Source organism: Dama dama, chromosome 27 (assembly GCF_033118175.1).
Source record: "Dama dama isolate Ldn47 chromosome 27, ASM3311817v1, whole genome shotgun sequence".
In the NCBI taxonomy this organism is placed as follows: domain Eukaryota; kingdom Metazoa; phylum Chordata; class Mammalia; order Artiodactyla; family Cervidae; genus Dama; species Dama dama.
In genome coordinates, this window is record NC_083707.1 from 46351440 (window position 1) to 46366338 (window position 14899).

The window sequence follows — 14899 nt, forward strand, 5'->3', positions numbered from 1 at the left end:
GGACCAGAAATCAGACTTGGCCTGAAGTTCTCTTGCCTACACTTTCGAACAGTGTGACCGTGAACAAGTCATGTAATCTCTTTAATCCTCAGTTTCCTCAGTTTCCCTGTCAGAGTATAGATAATAGCTTCCACATCTACTTCATGGGTCTGTTGGGTGTGTCAAATGTGGAGAAACTGCTTAATAATTTTGGTATTCTGTTGTCATCTGTCATCAAAACCATTTCTTGAAAATGTTGAATGGACTCCTTTGACTGACTTTCTTCTATGACTTGATCATTTAATCTCAGTGTATTTAAAGAGTGGACAGATTTGGATTAGACTTTGGGTTTTCGTGTATCTTATTTTAATGCTTTTCACTAGCTACTCTTTGAAAATATGGTGGCCTCTGGGTTAGTAGCTGCTTGACTCATTTCTGGGAAGCTGATGGCCCTCCGATAACTATAACAAGTCCACATTCTATCCCTACTCTGGCCCCAAGGGATCTGTTTTTTGGCACCTCTCTTGGGAAGGGAGTCCTTTTCAGGCTGGACTTTGCAGGAGCTGGGCCTCTTTCCGTGATCTTAAGGATCCTCAGGGGCGGTTCTATAGCTAAACTTCGTCTGTGCATGCGTGCTCAGTCTCTCAGTCATGTCCCACTCTGCGACCTCATGAACTATGACCCACCAGTCTCCTGTGTCCGTGGGATTCTCCTGGCAAGGATACTGGAATGGGTTGCTATTTCCTTGTCCAGGGGGTCTTAACCCAACCAGAGAGTGAACCCATGTCTCCTGTGTGTCCTACATTGGCAGGCACATTCTTTACCACTGAGCCACCTGAGAAGGCCAAATTCAAACTGAAACATCATCAGTTCTCCTGCTACTAAGCCTTCAGACTCAGATGAAACTACACCCTTGTCTCTCCTGGGCTTCCAGCTTACTGACTGCAGACCTGGGAACCTCTTAGCCACCATGAATTTCTTATAATAAACTTTGTCTATTGTTACTCTGTTTCTTTTGAACCTAGAGGTGCAGGTGGCATGGAATCGAAATTGGAGTTCTGAGATGACTAAGCATCACTCATTGTATACAGGTTGTCAGAACAGCTGCTTGCGATCCACTGTAGTAGTTTGTGTGATTAGAATCATGCCACTTGCCACTTCTCACATGTGTTGCATAGTGACAGGTCTTAAAATTGAGATGTGACAGCATAAGGAGCAGTGATAGCTTGTGCTGCTTGCTTTCCTCTCGTTTGAATCAAAACTTACTCCGTGGCTCATCCTGGAGGGAGGTTCATGGTTCTATCATTTGACTGAAATGTGCAGTTCAATCTGGAGGTATTTCTGAAACAATTCTCTCCCAGTCGGTGAACTTTGAGATATGTCAGCTTGGCAGTTCTTTCACTCTTACAGAACACTTTTAAAGAATCTAAGCTAAGTACTTAAGCCTTGTTATTTTCACTGAACTAAAGAATAAGTGTGATGAACTAGCCAGATTTTTCTGTTGTCACCTTCAAGATGAGGAAAATTGATCTTTGATTCATGTTGTTGTTGTTTAGTCGCTAAGTTGTATCTAACTCTTTGTGACCCCATGGACTATAGCCTGTCAGGCTACTCTGTCCCTGGGGTTTCCCAGGCAAGAATACTGGAGTAGGTTGCCATTTCCTTCTCTAGGGGATCTTTCCAACTCTGGGATCAAACCCATGTCTCCTGCATTGGCAGGAGCCACTAGGGAATCCTCTCTAACTCATGACCTAGTACTTATGTAGACATTTAGAAATCTAATCTGTAAAAGGGGTATTACTGTTAGCTGTTTTTGAAAGTGGTATTAACAAATATGGCATGGAACTTATTTTAAGAACAGATTTCACCTATATTTCTTATTGTTTCATTTGCTCAGACTAATTGGGCATCTTAATTTTGCTTGGGATTTATATTCTGCCCTATCCTGAAGATCCCAGAGACTAAATGAATTCAGAGAAACATCTTGTCCGTTATCAGTAATAGATCTAGACATAACTCAGGAGCTTGTGACTGAGACAAGGCTTTTGGCATTTCTTAGACTACACTGAGAGAGGCAGGGAGACTGACTGACAGACAGACGTAGAGGGAAGAAGGAAAAGGGGGAAGGATATTGGTTGTGGGTTTTATGAACTTGTGTAGTAAGCTTATCTTAGGAAAAATATTAATACAACTGAAGCCATATTGCCTTCGGTTTTTTCTCTGGTAGGATTAACCATGCTTTTGCTCTTCGCCTCGATTGCAGGTGTGTTCATCCTCGAGGAGGTGTGATTCAGAGTGTTTCTTCATGGAAGCATGGCTCCAGCACACAGTATGTTAGCGCCCGGCAAACACAGTCATGGACTGCTGTGACTCCTCAGCAGACTTGGGCTTCACCTGCAGAAGTTGTTGACCTTACATTGGATGAGGATAGCAGACGTAAATACCTACTGTAATACAATGTCACTGTGTTTCCTCTGCACTGTTCCCTTCTACTTCCTCCTCCTCCTCCTCTTTGTGACATGGAAGTTCATTGTCATAGCTTCAGCCTCAGAAGCTGTTTGTGGCATTTGTATAATCAAAAACTCATGGAAAATTGCTCTCCTTCCCCCTCCTTTTTTTTTAAATTAAAAGAAGTCACTTAGGAAAATAACTTATCACAGAGAAAAGAATTTCTTTTCTTGTTTCCCTCAGTAGGAATATGAGAATGATGACGTTTATTAGATAACTTCATTTTACTTGGTGACTTTCAGTCTTAGGAAACTCTGCCCTCCTTTTAGAATGGTATTTTAATTACCAGGTAAAATGGATTTCAGTTTTTGAGTCTTGTATTTATTTTTCTGTGTAATAAAATTAATATGTAGACTTGACCACTGTCAGCCCACCCATTGGCACTCCTATCTTAGGGCATTTGCACACATGTTAGTCAGGTCGTTACTGGCACCTAGTAGGGCATGTATATTGAAAACCTGTCCTTAAAAATAGAAGACAGAAGTTAACTTTTTCTTTTAGCTTAAGTCTTCTGCCGCCTTTCCTGACTTTGCTCCTGGCTGACTTCCCACAACCCAAATAATTAACATGCCCTCTTTGTGTTTATAAATACTGCTAAAGTGACTTAGTTGATCTCCTTGTTGCAATAATTCATAACCCTTTGGAAAATATCTCCTTGTGGGGCAGAGGCATTTCAGATAGATACCCACCATGAGGCTTGAGCATCTGAAGAGAGTGTTGAGAGACCCTTTCCCCCCCTGGTTTGTTCAGTGGGAGAAGCAGAGCCTATTGCTTGGGCAGACTGTGCCTAAGTGTATAGCTGGTAATAGGAAAGCTGTGTGACTTCTAAGGCTATGGGCACTTGTAAATCTGAGAGGACAATGCCTTTTTCCATAGCTAGTCTCTCCAAAAAGGATGCATAACAACTGTTCAGTGCTTGAGCTGAAGTTGACCTGATGCTGTATTTGGGTATTTTTCTCCTCTACCTTGTAAAAGTGGAAAGATCAGAATGTATCATAGAAAATCAGATACAAAGCACATTAATGGCACTGTAGATTTTGCAGTATCTAACAGGAATTATAAGGGGTAGTAGGAGCTTCAGGGAATTCAGGAAATGCCAGTGTTGGAGTTTCATGGCATTAGTTACTACCTTTTTTTCCTATAACGTTGTAGTTACTAGTGAATTATTTTACAAGCAATACCTAGAGTTAGAACACTATGTACTGTGCGCAGGGAACAGTGAAGTAACATTGGCGTAGAAGACCTCACTTTGTGTTTCTCCACAGTTTTTGTTTGCTTTTTTTTGGGTTTCCATTTTCACCATCCAGTGTGGCTATAGCCCTTTGCCTCCCTTCCCAAATGTCTTGGTGGCTCCTCCTTATCATGAGAGCATGAGAACTACCACATTCAGTTTCCATTCAGCGGACACATGTTTACCAAGTGCCTGTTCTGCAGGAGGCACTGTGTGGGGTGGTGCTGCGGGGCTGCTGTGTTGAGCAAGACACCCCCACATGCACATGAGTCAGAGTCTGCCTGGCTCCACCTGCCTGGCCTGTTCTTCTGTGTTTTGTAAAGACTCGTTTATTCCTTCACCCTTCTTCCTGCTGTTTTAGTTCATCTGTATATCCTTCTATGGGAGTATATTTAAGCATGTGTTCTCCTCTGATAACATCTCATTTGATCTGGCCTCTGTTGTTCATCAACTTTTTATTTTCCTGTGTATCTACTTTTAATAGATCAAGCTTTTGAAGAGATCGTGAACCTCCAGTTTTAGCCCCTCATGCATGGCCACAATTCTAGGCAAAAACCAAAGACCCAGAGGCCAGAGCAAAATAGGACCTTCTGCAGATTCACTACTGGTGTATCCTTGGACCTTCACATTTTACTTTAGGTTTAATTTATTGAATTTTACTGTTACACATTGTTTTTGACTTGAATTAAAATGCTAGACAAAGCAGAAATGTACAATTTCTGGTCTGTATTTTCCAGGAATATCATTGGGGAAAGAATAGAGTGAGTTATATGACTTGAAGTTTTTGCAGCTTATTTTTCCCCCAGTATCAGGGCAGAGCCCCATTTTATTTCATTTTTAATTTAATTGTTTGCCACACCTGGTAGCTTGTGGGATCTTAGTTCCCCAAACAGGGATCAAACCCACGCCCTCAGCAGTGAAAGTGCAGAGTCCTAACCACTGGACTTCCAGGTAATTCCCCAGAGCCCCATTTTAAAGAACATTTTTGCATTACCTGTTCTTGCGTTAGCAGTATGTTTTGTTTTGTTCACTTCCATATAGCAGGTGATTTCCCAGGACATATTTTCTTTAGTCCCTCACAGTCATCCTTTAATGAGAATTCTTTCAGTTTGTTGTATGTACTGTGGGTTGGGAACAGAGAGTGGAGTTTTAACCAAGCTCTTTTCTGGCTTTTTGCTTTTGTATTGGGTTAAAGTTTGTCCTTACCTGTCCCTTTTCCACCACCCTTACTACCTGGCTTAGTGCACCAGAACAAAAATGTAAGATGCAGAAAGCAGGGAGGGGAAGGGATGGTGGAAATAGTCAGCTTTTCTCGCTACTAGTTTGAGACTTTTCCACCTACTAACTAACTATAGAGAGACTGTGTTTCAACTCTTCTTTCATTGCCAGGTCCAGGAGAGTAGGGATGTGGTTTCTGGCAAGCTATTAATGATAAATTCTGGGGTAAATATTCTGACATTTAAAATTTCTTTAAAGGGGATCTTTTCTAACCAGTTTTGCATTTGGTAGCATAAACACTTTATACTTCACAGTCTCTTCAAAGTAATATCTCTGGTAAAATGGTACACTTTGGTCACAGATTGGTTTATGGCACCAAAATGGCTAAGTGCCCCCCTTCCCTCAATTTGAAACCACAGAGTGGTAACTTAGCTATTGCATCACCATGACTGCCCTGCGAGATGTAATTGCTGCTTGCTTCATTTTGATGGAAGGGGCCAAACTGAATGGACTCCATTATTCATAGCAACTGAGCATCCCATAAACTCTGCTTTCATTATTACCAGTTGTGAATATGAACCATCTAATTTGCTAATTTAGTCAATTGTTCACTGTTACTTTTAGCAAATTAGCACCATAGGTAATTTAAAAACGAATTTGTTGCCTGCTTTTTATATATACTGTATCACAAGGTTCTTGAAAAAGCTGGGGGCACAATTTTGTCTTTGAGTTTAAAGTTGTTTTTTTTTTTTAAAGGCAAAGAGTTCCCCCAATCCCTGTTTTTCAGTATGTGTATGATGCGACTTCCATGTATATATAAAAATGATTGCGCCCTAACCAAACTTCCTCAGATTGTGCACTGTTTGTTTAAAATAATCACGTATTTTAGTCCAATGCTGTTGTATTTTTCATTTTATTTAAAACACTACGTACTTCTTATTCTTTTAACAAGTTTTAAAGGGTAGTGATCTTAAAAAAAAAAAATCACTGGATAACTAGGAAATAACTTTATGTTGTTTTTTTGTTTTTTTAAAGAGTACAAAGGTCTTTAAAGCCTTTTGCTCCTCTTACCGTGAAAGTGAAATGTTAGCCATTGTATGGCTAGGAACCAATGCACTTGGTGGTTAACAGATCTGCTGTTGCTGGAGCGTGGACTTGATGCAGTGACGACAAATCATTGCTTAGAATTAATGTTTTAAAATGTGCAACTCTAGTTTTTAAAATAGAATTTGGTTCTTCTTTACGTTCATTATTTAGTTTTTGTTTCCATTTAGTATTTAATGGTCTTTGGAGAAAAAAAATAAAACAGAGTGTTATATATATATTTTTTGGTGCAAGATAAGATTTTCTGTTTTTTGAAATAAGTCTGTAGCATAAAGGTTAAACTATTTTAAGACAAAATAAAATAGAATGTATTTAAACAAAGATAATTTCTGAGGATTTTTTTTTCCTGTCTGCTTCAGTTAATTAGATGGTGCCTGGAGCAGCTCCCAAGTTAGCTTTTGGATGTGAGAGTGAATTATATTTTGTTATCAGATCTTAACTGTTTAAGTTGCCTGATTTTTTTCCAAGCAACAGCTGTATCCTACTCCTAGAATGTTTTGCAAGTGGCCTTTGGTGTATTAGATCTAGATAAAAATAGTTTTGTACTAGCTTTCCTGTAGCCCCCACTTCCCGTTCCAGTTTGAACCAGTGAGATTTCAAAGTCAACTAAAGGCTCCCTAGTGCTTGACCCCTTTGCTCCTGGGAACAAAAGTCAGCTGACAGTTACTTCCCAGAGTTCAACGTGCCAGGGTAAGATGCCGTGACTGCGTGCACTTTGCTTGTGGTTCAAGCAAATATAGGATGTTTCAAAAATAGCCTAAAGAATTTCCCTCCTAATTTGGTTCTGTTTTCAGGTTTTTAATTTGGTTATCAAAATGATAGGACTGCTGTGTTAGTTTTGTTACTTTTGTAACTCTGCATCCAGGAGAATGAGGAGCCAGAGAGAGTAAGGCCTGTGTTTGTTTAAATATTCACTCCTGGGTCTCTTCATGTTCATCGAATTCTTGTTCTGCTTGCACCGGAAAGAGATCTGTTATCAGGAGATGTTTTTAGTTTTTGAAAATGGTTCTTTTATACTACCTTGTGTCTGAGACCTAGACATGTTAGTACCTATGAGAAACTTCTTTTCTTGGGCTCTAGAGGAAATTTTTTTACTTAAGAGTCTTGCTTCTGAACCCTTTTGCCCTTGGAAGCTGCTTTTGAGGAATAGTAAGTAAAGGCATGAGTAAGTAAGATAATCAGTGGCTAGTAATTAATCTCATTCTGACTTCCTCTTTCTATGTTACACTGGCTTTTGGCCTTACCTTCTCTTGAAAGTAAAAGTGTTAGTCGCTCAGTTGTGTCCAACTCTTTGCGACCCCGTGGACTGTAGCCTGCCATACTCCTCTGTCCATGGGATTCTCCAGGCAAGAATACTGGAGTGAGTTGCCACTTCCTTCTCCAGGGGATCTTCCCAATCCAGGGATCAAACCTGGATGGATCCACCTGCATTCCAGGCAGATTCTTAACCATCCGAGCCACTCGGGAGCCTTCCCTTACTTGTATGTTTTTCACAGTAGATGACAGCTATTTATAACTTTACTCTTAACAGAGAAAAATTACATAAATCTTTATGAAATATCTGTTCAGCTTCAATTTTGCAACTGAAGTAATATGGTGAATTTCTTTTAGCTTTTGTTTTAGCAGTATTGCTGAGTGATTCTCCTAGGTTACTGGTGGGTATGATTTTCTTTACTTCCTTGACTCTGTGTGTGAGAGCACTGGTTTACAAAATTAGAGAAGTTCCTGGACTATACAGTGGAGCTTTGACTGGGAGAATCTGCCTGGAACAGAAGAAGGGAGTGGCAGATACTGGAAGGAGCAGTGGGCTCAGAAAAAGATGCTTTTGATTATCGTGAACATCATCGAGATGTGGAAAGAGCGTCCAGTAGCTCAGCCAATGTTGTGACACTATTGGCTCAATTCAGCTGCCATTGTGCTACTTTGTGGGTAGCATGCCTTCGAGGTGGAGATGGCTTTAGGCAGGGATCCCTTTGTGTAGCGAGGCTTCACCACTTGTTTCCTTTCTGCCAAGCCCTGAGATCTCATTTGGTAGGTGGATGTGAGTCAAGGATGAGAGCGAGTGCTGGCAGTGAAGTCAACCCTCGGAAAGGAGGTGGCGGCAGCGGCTGGTTCGATCTGCTCATAGGTCCTGGCTTACAGGTGGGGTACATCTCTTGGTTGTAAATTCTGTTGATCTGACTTCTTATTCTTTGGCAAAGGAACCTATCTGGTACCAGTTATTTCCTTTGTGTTTTGATAATTGACACCTCAGAGGAGTCATTGTGTTTCCTTTCCGTGATTGCTCTGTTGTAAGAATGGGAAGGTGAAATGTTGTGGACAGTTGAGCCCTGACACTTGGCCTTGTGTCTAAAGCAGGCAAGTCTGACTTTAGGATGGATCTGCATCTGCAATACAAGGGATATCAGAACCAGAGGGCAGAGGGACTGATATTTACAAAGCCTGAACCAGCATGTAGGAGACCCCAGAAAGACTATCTGACTGCTAAGGGATTTGATGTCTATGCCTTAAAATGAAGCATTTCTAAAATTTCTTTTCTTAGAATGAAAGATAGGGCTGTGTTATTTTAGGGGATAATTCATTGTTCTGCCGAGCCATCGCTTTTCAGGCAGTAATACAGGAGAATGGCTCATTCCAAAAGGCTGTTTTACAGTTCTGTCCTCTCACAAGTTTTTTGAAGGCATTGGATAACTAATACTCACAAACCTTGAATTTCTATTAACTCTTTATTTTCGAAGTTTTAAAAGAATATGTATTTCAAAATTTCCGCGTGGGATTAAGAAGTGGTGTAGATTGTTATCCTCATTTTGCAGATTGGAAGACTGCGAACAGCAGAATAATATATCCAGATTTACAAAGCTTGACTTAGCAAGAGTAGATTTTTTTTCCCTGTGGTCCATATTAGGACTTTCTAACTTTAAGAAAAACAAAAACCTCTTTTCTCCATCTTATTTTTCCTTCATTCTTATTGCTGCTGATTCTTCTTTGTTCTGGCCTGAACTGAATTGGAAGAAGTCTTTCCCAAGAAGGTAATGTTTGATTGATTGCCTTTTTTCTCGGGCAGGTGGTCATAGATTTAAACGTCAGAACTACACACCTGCGTATGCCTCTCAGCCCCAGCTCAGGATGGCCATGGAACTTCCTTCTGCCAACAGATTCCCTATCTCACAGTTTATGGAATAGGAAAATACAGATGGTCAATAAACACAGAAAACATGCTCAGGTTCACTGCTAATTATGGAAATGCATACATATTACAGGACACCACCCCACATAGGAAGAAGCAGTTAGGATTATAGTTAAATCCAATAAGGAGGCAGGACAGTGGCAGCTCACTTGTTGGCTTGTTTGAGCTTAATTTGCTACAGCTATTTTGGAAAACAGTGAAGTTGTCTAGTAAAAAAAGCTGAATATGTGTATACCTCAAGCTGCAGACTGACTGACTGGGTCTCTCTTCCCTCCCTTGCATATGGTGAAGCTCTCCTACCCAATGTGAGGTTATTTGGAGGTAAGACCCTTGACAGATAATTAAATTTATATGAGATCATGAGGGCAGAGCCCCCATGGTGTGATGAATCCATGATCTTATTAGAAGAGGAGGTGACCTCAGCCGTACATGTAAGACACAGTACAAAGGCCGCTGTCTGCAAGCCAAGAAGAGGACTCTTAGCCAGGCCTGACCTCGCCAGCACCCTGATCTTGGATTTGCAGCCTCCAGAACTGTGAGAAAAAAGGTCTTTTGTTCAAGCTACCCACTCTCTATAGTGTTCTGTTGCAGCAGCCCAAGCTGGCTAAGATACCCAAGACCCAGCAGTTACACTATCTGGGATAATACCCTTGAGCAACTCTTAAACTGTGGTAGTAACCTAGGTAGAGAAGTCATGAAGTCGGTTCAGTGTCTGTAAACCATCTTTTGTTTATTTAAGGAGGTATTAACAACACAGAAATAACAGGAGACAATATTGTTACACAAGACTTCTGTTATATACTGATAAACATCTACATACAAATATATGTATGTGTACCTAGGGTCAAGATATAATATATTTATTGTTACTGTGGATTGCAGTAAGAAGACATGGAAAGCCATGGTTCTAAAGGAACTGGTTTATGTGCTCAGAGATGTTTAGTGTTAGTGTTTAGTGTTTAGTTTTTCCTAGTTTTTGGCTATTTCAACATGGATGTTCATCTATAGAATAGGTAAACATTGTATTTATAGAACATTTAGACACTGTGAAAATTAATGAACTAGAGCAATATTTATACACTTAAATTAGTTATATTAACATGGATAAACCTCAACACTGTGAAGTGGGGGCGGGGGAAGCAAGTTGCAGAATATGTACTACATGGTGCCATTTATATGAAGTTAAAAAAGACAGAGTAACACCACATTTTGGTAAAATACTGATGCACACATAGTAGGACTATAAAGAAATGCATGAGAATAGTAAACACCAAATTCAGAGTAATGGATACCTCTGGATATGGGAGGTAGGGAGGGGACACAGGGATTTCAAGTTTATTGGCAGAATTTCTTAAGCTGGGTAGTGGGGACACAGATGTATGTTATTATTTGCACCTTTATGTATATCTTAAATATTTCATAATAAAATTAAAGATTGTTTTCTGTCTCAAGTAGAAGGAATAAAAGTTCTTTATGACATTGCAGATGATATTAATGGAAATGAGTAAGATCTGAAGCTGATTCCTTTTAGATGCCCGCAACACCTTTTGGATGTATCATCATAAGCAACAAAAGCGATTTGATAATTCGGGCTTTAGCAAAACCAAGTTTGTGCTTCAAAGGACAACATCAGGAAAGTGAAATGACAACCGGTGGAATTGGCAAAAAATACTTCTAAATCTTGTATCTGATAAGGGTCTTGAATCTAGACTATATAAAAACTGTTCCAAGTCAATAATAAAAGACAAAAATCCCAATTTAAAAAACCCGTAGACATATCTCCCAGGAAGAGATACAGTTGGTCAATAACGCGTGAAAAGAGGCTTAGCATCTTTAGTTATCCAGGTACTGCAAATCCAATCCACAGTGAGATATCACTTCACACCTACTAGGACCACTAAAGTCAAAAAGTCAAATAGCAGCAGCTGTTGGTAAGGAAGTAGAGAAATCAGAAACCTCATAGATTGCTGGTGGGAATATAAAAAAGGTACAACTACGTTGGAAAACAATTTGTTTTCTCAAATGGTTAAATGTGACAGTAATTGAAGGCGGGCATGGGCATGACCAACTTTCTTATGGGGTGTGACCTGCCCTGAACCTGAGATGCAAGTTCAGCTGGGGATCTACCCTCCATGGAGAGAGAGGCGGCTTGCTGAGGGTGAAGATAATTCAGCAAGAAACCAACCATTCCCCACTGAAATGTAAGTGCTTGCCCTCAAGGCAAGGTCAGGACCATTACCTGTGAGCTCTTGAGATCTGCCCCAGGTTTTTGCCCAGAAAGCTTACAGCCAGCGCGAGAGACCAGTTTCTGACAGCTGACATCCCACTACAGCGGCCCTCACTGCATCCTTTGGGCAGTGAGTCACATGGGGTCAGAGTGGGGGCAGTTTCTCGCCAGACCTGCCCCTGCCCTCTGTGAGATTCTGCTGCAACTGCCACCGCCTCGCTTGGTTTCCAGATCCTGAGAGTCGCTGTCACTGCTGAGAGTTTGTGGTGTCCCTCGGATGCTGAGGCAGAAAACACCCTTAGGACCTTAGTTTTATGTAGTGCTGGGTTATCCAGTTACCCGGTTTCATCTAGTTAGTAATTTTCCACTTCCCAAAGTAGAGGACTGAATTCTGCTGATTAGCTCTTTGGGCTCTTGGCAGCGTACATTCGTTTGTTGTGACATAAAGCTGTATACCATTAAAAATGCAAACCTTGCACTCAGCGGTAAAATATGCGAAATCTTCAGCACCGGCATCAAGGCATCAACCAGTCAGAACCAGCGCTGAAAGCAGGACTCAAGTTCCTGTGGCAGGTGTCGGATTAACCCTATCACTGCTGGACTGCAGATCCTGGGGAGTGACCAGGATGGTGGGAAGGGTACGCCAGGGCTAGGGTGTAGGTCACCTGTGACTGAAATGTGTCATTATATTAACAACTGATAGAACCAAACTAGTATAGACTGTGACTGAGTCAGTCTTGCATTCACCTAACCTGTCTGTGCCTCAAGTTCCTAACTCATTTAAAGTGCGGATGGGAGTACTCGCCTTATGGGATTGTCTTAAGGAGTAAATGAATCCTGGGCCAAGTTGATGGCAGCAATCTTGCCAGCTCTGCACCAATCAACGCCGTTCGGCTGACTGAGCCAGGAAGCATGTAGACCAAATTAAACTTGTCTTTAGGCTGCTCACAAATCTCATAGCCGCAAAGTTAAACTCTTGGAACATCTTTTCAGAAGTGAAATGCTTCAAAGAAAGCAATCAGCAGTTTGGGTATGTGATAACTGGCATGGGGTGGTGAAAATTAGAATGTCCCAAGGTCTGCCATAACTGCTAACAAGCTGTGTGACCTCCCGGGGTCAGCCACCTTTCTGGATCTCAACTTCTTCATCTGTGAAGGGAGTATACTTGCAGGCCTACCACTGCAGTGAGGGTGGGACCGCCCCTCATCCTGTAGGCTGCTGAAATCTCTGAACTCCAGGTGCGTCTCTGCAAGGGACAGAGGATAGATACCTAAAGGAGCTGTGGTCATGCTCATCCTTGGTCTGGTGTATTGCCTGAGTACATCGCTCTGGTTGGCTAGACAGTCTGAAGAGAATAGAGGCCAGTTTTGTGTCATCAGTCTCACCAGCCCTGTAACCTGAATCAATCCTATTTGACCTAGCTCAGCCAGGGTCTTTGTGGGCCAAATAAAACTTGCCTGCAGGCCTGATTTAGCCTGCGGGCTGCCAATTCGCTGCTTCTGTACCATGCAGATTTCACTGGTGCAGCAAATACTAAGTACTTGTTATGTTCTAGGCACTGGGCCAGACCGCAGGGACACAAAGGTGGACTGGAAGTCAGTCCTCACCCTCAGGTAACTTTGTCTGGTGTAACCAACCATTGTCACAAAGCCTGATAAGCGCTAAGACAGAGCTCAATGCAGTGGAAACAAGAAGGCTCCCCGAGTCAGCTTTGGGATGGAGTGAACAAATGGAGGAAGAGCTCCTGTAGACGGTGTTGGTGAGCTAAATTTGCAGGATGTTAGGAAGTCTGTGAGGTCAGGGGAGATAGAAGGTGGAGGGTGTGGGTGGATGCTGTCCCAAAGCTCTGGCAAAACATGGAGGTGAGAAGGAAAGCACAGCTCAGTGGAGGAAGTGCAAAGTGCAACTGGCGGGGAAGCGGGTGAGTGCTGGAGACTGGAGTTGGGAGCCATGAGCCGAATGCCTCACTAGCATCTCAGATGCTCTGGCTGTTGATCTCCACCAATAGAATGTGTATTACCCTCAAAAAGCCTGCATTTTGAGGCAGAAAATGAACGTCTAAATGTAACGCAATGGGGGTGTACCTCAAATGATGGGAACCCTAAAGTATTATATGAAGGAGGAGGAAGCAGCTCTTCCTAGCAGTGAAATGGGGAATTGGAAGTGGGAACTTGGATGAGGAAGCTTCTGCAGGAATTGAACAGTTACATGAACAAGGCTGTCTCAGGTGGTGGGAACAACAGGGAGGAGAAGTCAGAATAAAGAAGTCAGCTTATGAGGTTGATTCTTCATGATTTAGTTAGAATATGGGGGTACTCAGCATGTGAGTGAGAAAGGAAGAGAGGTTCGTGGGTTATTGCATCCACTGCGTGGAGATGCAGAAAAGGACTCAGGTGTGGAGACTGCCACAGAGGCTTCGGGGTGTCCCGCGTCCTAGCTCTCTGAGATGAGGATAGGTTATTGCCCTTTGTACTCTGCCTTAAGAAGGAGACAGCACCGAGTGCTATGTCCCTGTTTGGCTTTGGGACACAGTACATACCACAGTTGAGCCACTTAGAGCAAGGAAGTGCTCTTCAGCAAATCCAGGCTAGAATACAAGCTGCCTTGCTGCTTGGACCATTATGATACAGCAAATTCAGTGGTGCTGGAGGTATTCTTGATGGATTAGGGTGTGCTGTGGAGTCTCTGAGAAGCCCCAGTAGGAGGGGTGTGCCATGGGATCCTACAGGTTTTGGAGGCAAAGCTGTGCCTTCTGTAGCAAAGAACTATTCATCATTTGAAAAGCAGCTCCCAGCACGCTCTTGGGCCCTGACCGTGCAGCATTAGTTGACCAAGGCATCAACTGCTCATAATGAGCTGGAGTTTGTACCATTCATGTGTCACTCCGGTTGTACCAACAGGAGTCCAATCTAAGATGGAAATAGTACATCTAGGATAGGGCAAAAGGCCGAGGGGCACAAGTAAGCTGCACAAATAGGCTAGCTGCACAGGCTTCTTCCCCAGACCTCCAAGGCACACCCCCGTTGTGTAGATGGCTCTCCCTCAGTTCACACCGAGCATTTTCTTGTGACGAGCTGCAGGAGGAAGAAAGATCCCAGTTCTGGTTCAGTGTGTTGGTGTTAGCTGAAAACAGACTGTTGGTTTCACTAAGGCCCTAGCAGGGTAGCCCTGAGGGACAGTAGTGAGTGGACCCCCTCCCAGTGGGCAGGACTTGTAGCAATGTATCTGTCCATCAATGTGCTCTAGAGGGAGAAGTCCATGTATTCCATAAGGATCTGTACTGGGGGCTATGACAGGAGCTTGGTTGGTTGGTCAGGCCTCAAAGGAAACAGAAGAAAGGCAGGGAGGTCTGGGGAAGCAGCAAGTGGGTAATCTTATGGGAGTGGGCACAAAGCGTGTGGGTCTTCGTTATGTTTCTGCTAATGTTTGCCAGAGACCTCCCAGC

General features: G+C 42.4%; 1 protein-coding gene across 6 annotated transcripts in view; it reads left to right on the top strand.

Annotated features, from left to right (window-relative positions):
- The window catches only part of ARK2N (arkadia (RNF111) N-terminal like PKA signaling regulator 2N), an 88778-nt gene extending 78100 nt beyond the window's left edge, over positions 1–10678 (top strand). For 3 of the 6 annotated variants that reach the window (XM_061131009.1, XM_061131008.1, XM_061131012.1), the window contains 2 exons: positions 2243–2415; positions 9105–10678. In XM_061131009.1, coding sequence (XP_060986992.1) covers positions 2243–2415; positions 9105–9223 — 292 coding nt within the window. In that variant the 3' untranslated portion in view covers positions 9224–10678. Of the gene's footprint in view, positions 1–2242; positions 2634–4202; positions 6367–9104 lie in introns of those variants that run through there. The other 3 variants (XM_061131011.1, XM_061131013.1, XM_061131010.1) reach the window with 2 other exon arrangements.
- The last annotated feature ends 4221 nt before the right edge of the window (positions 10679–14899 follow it).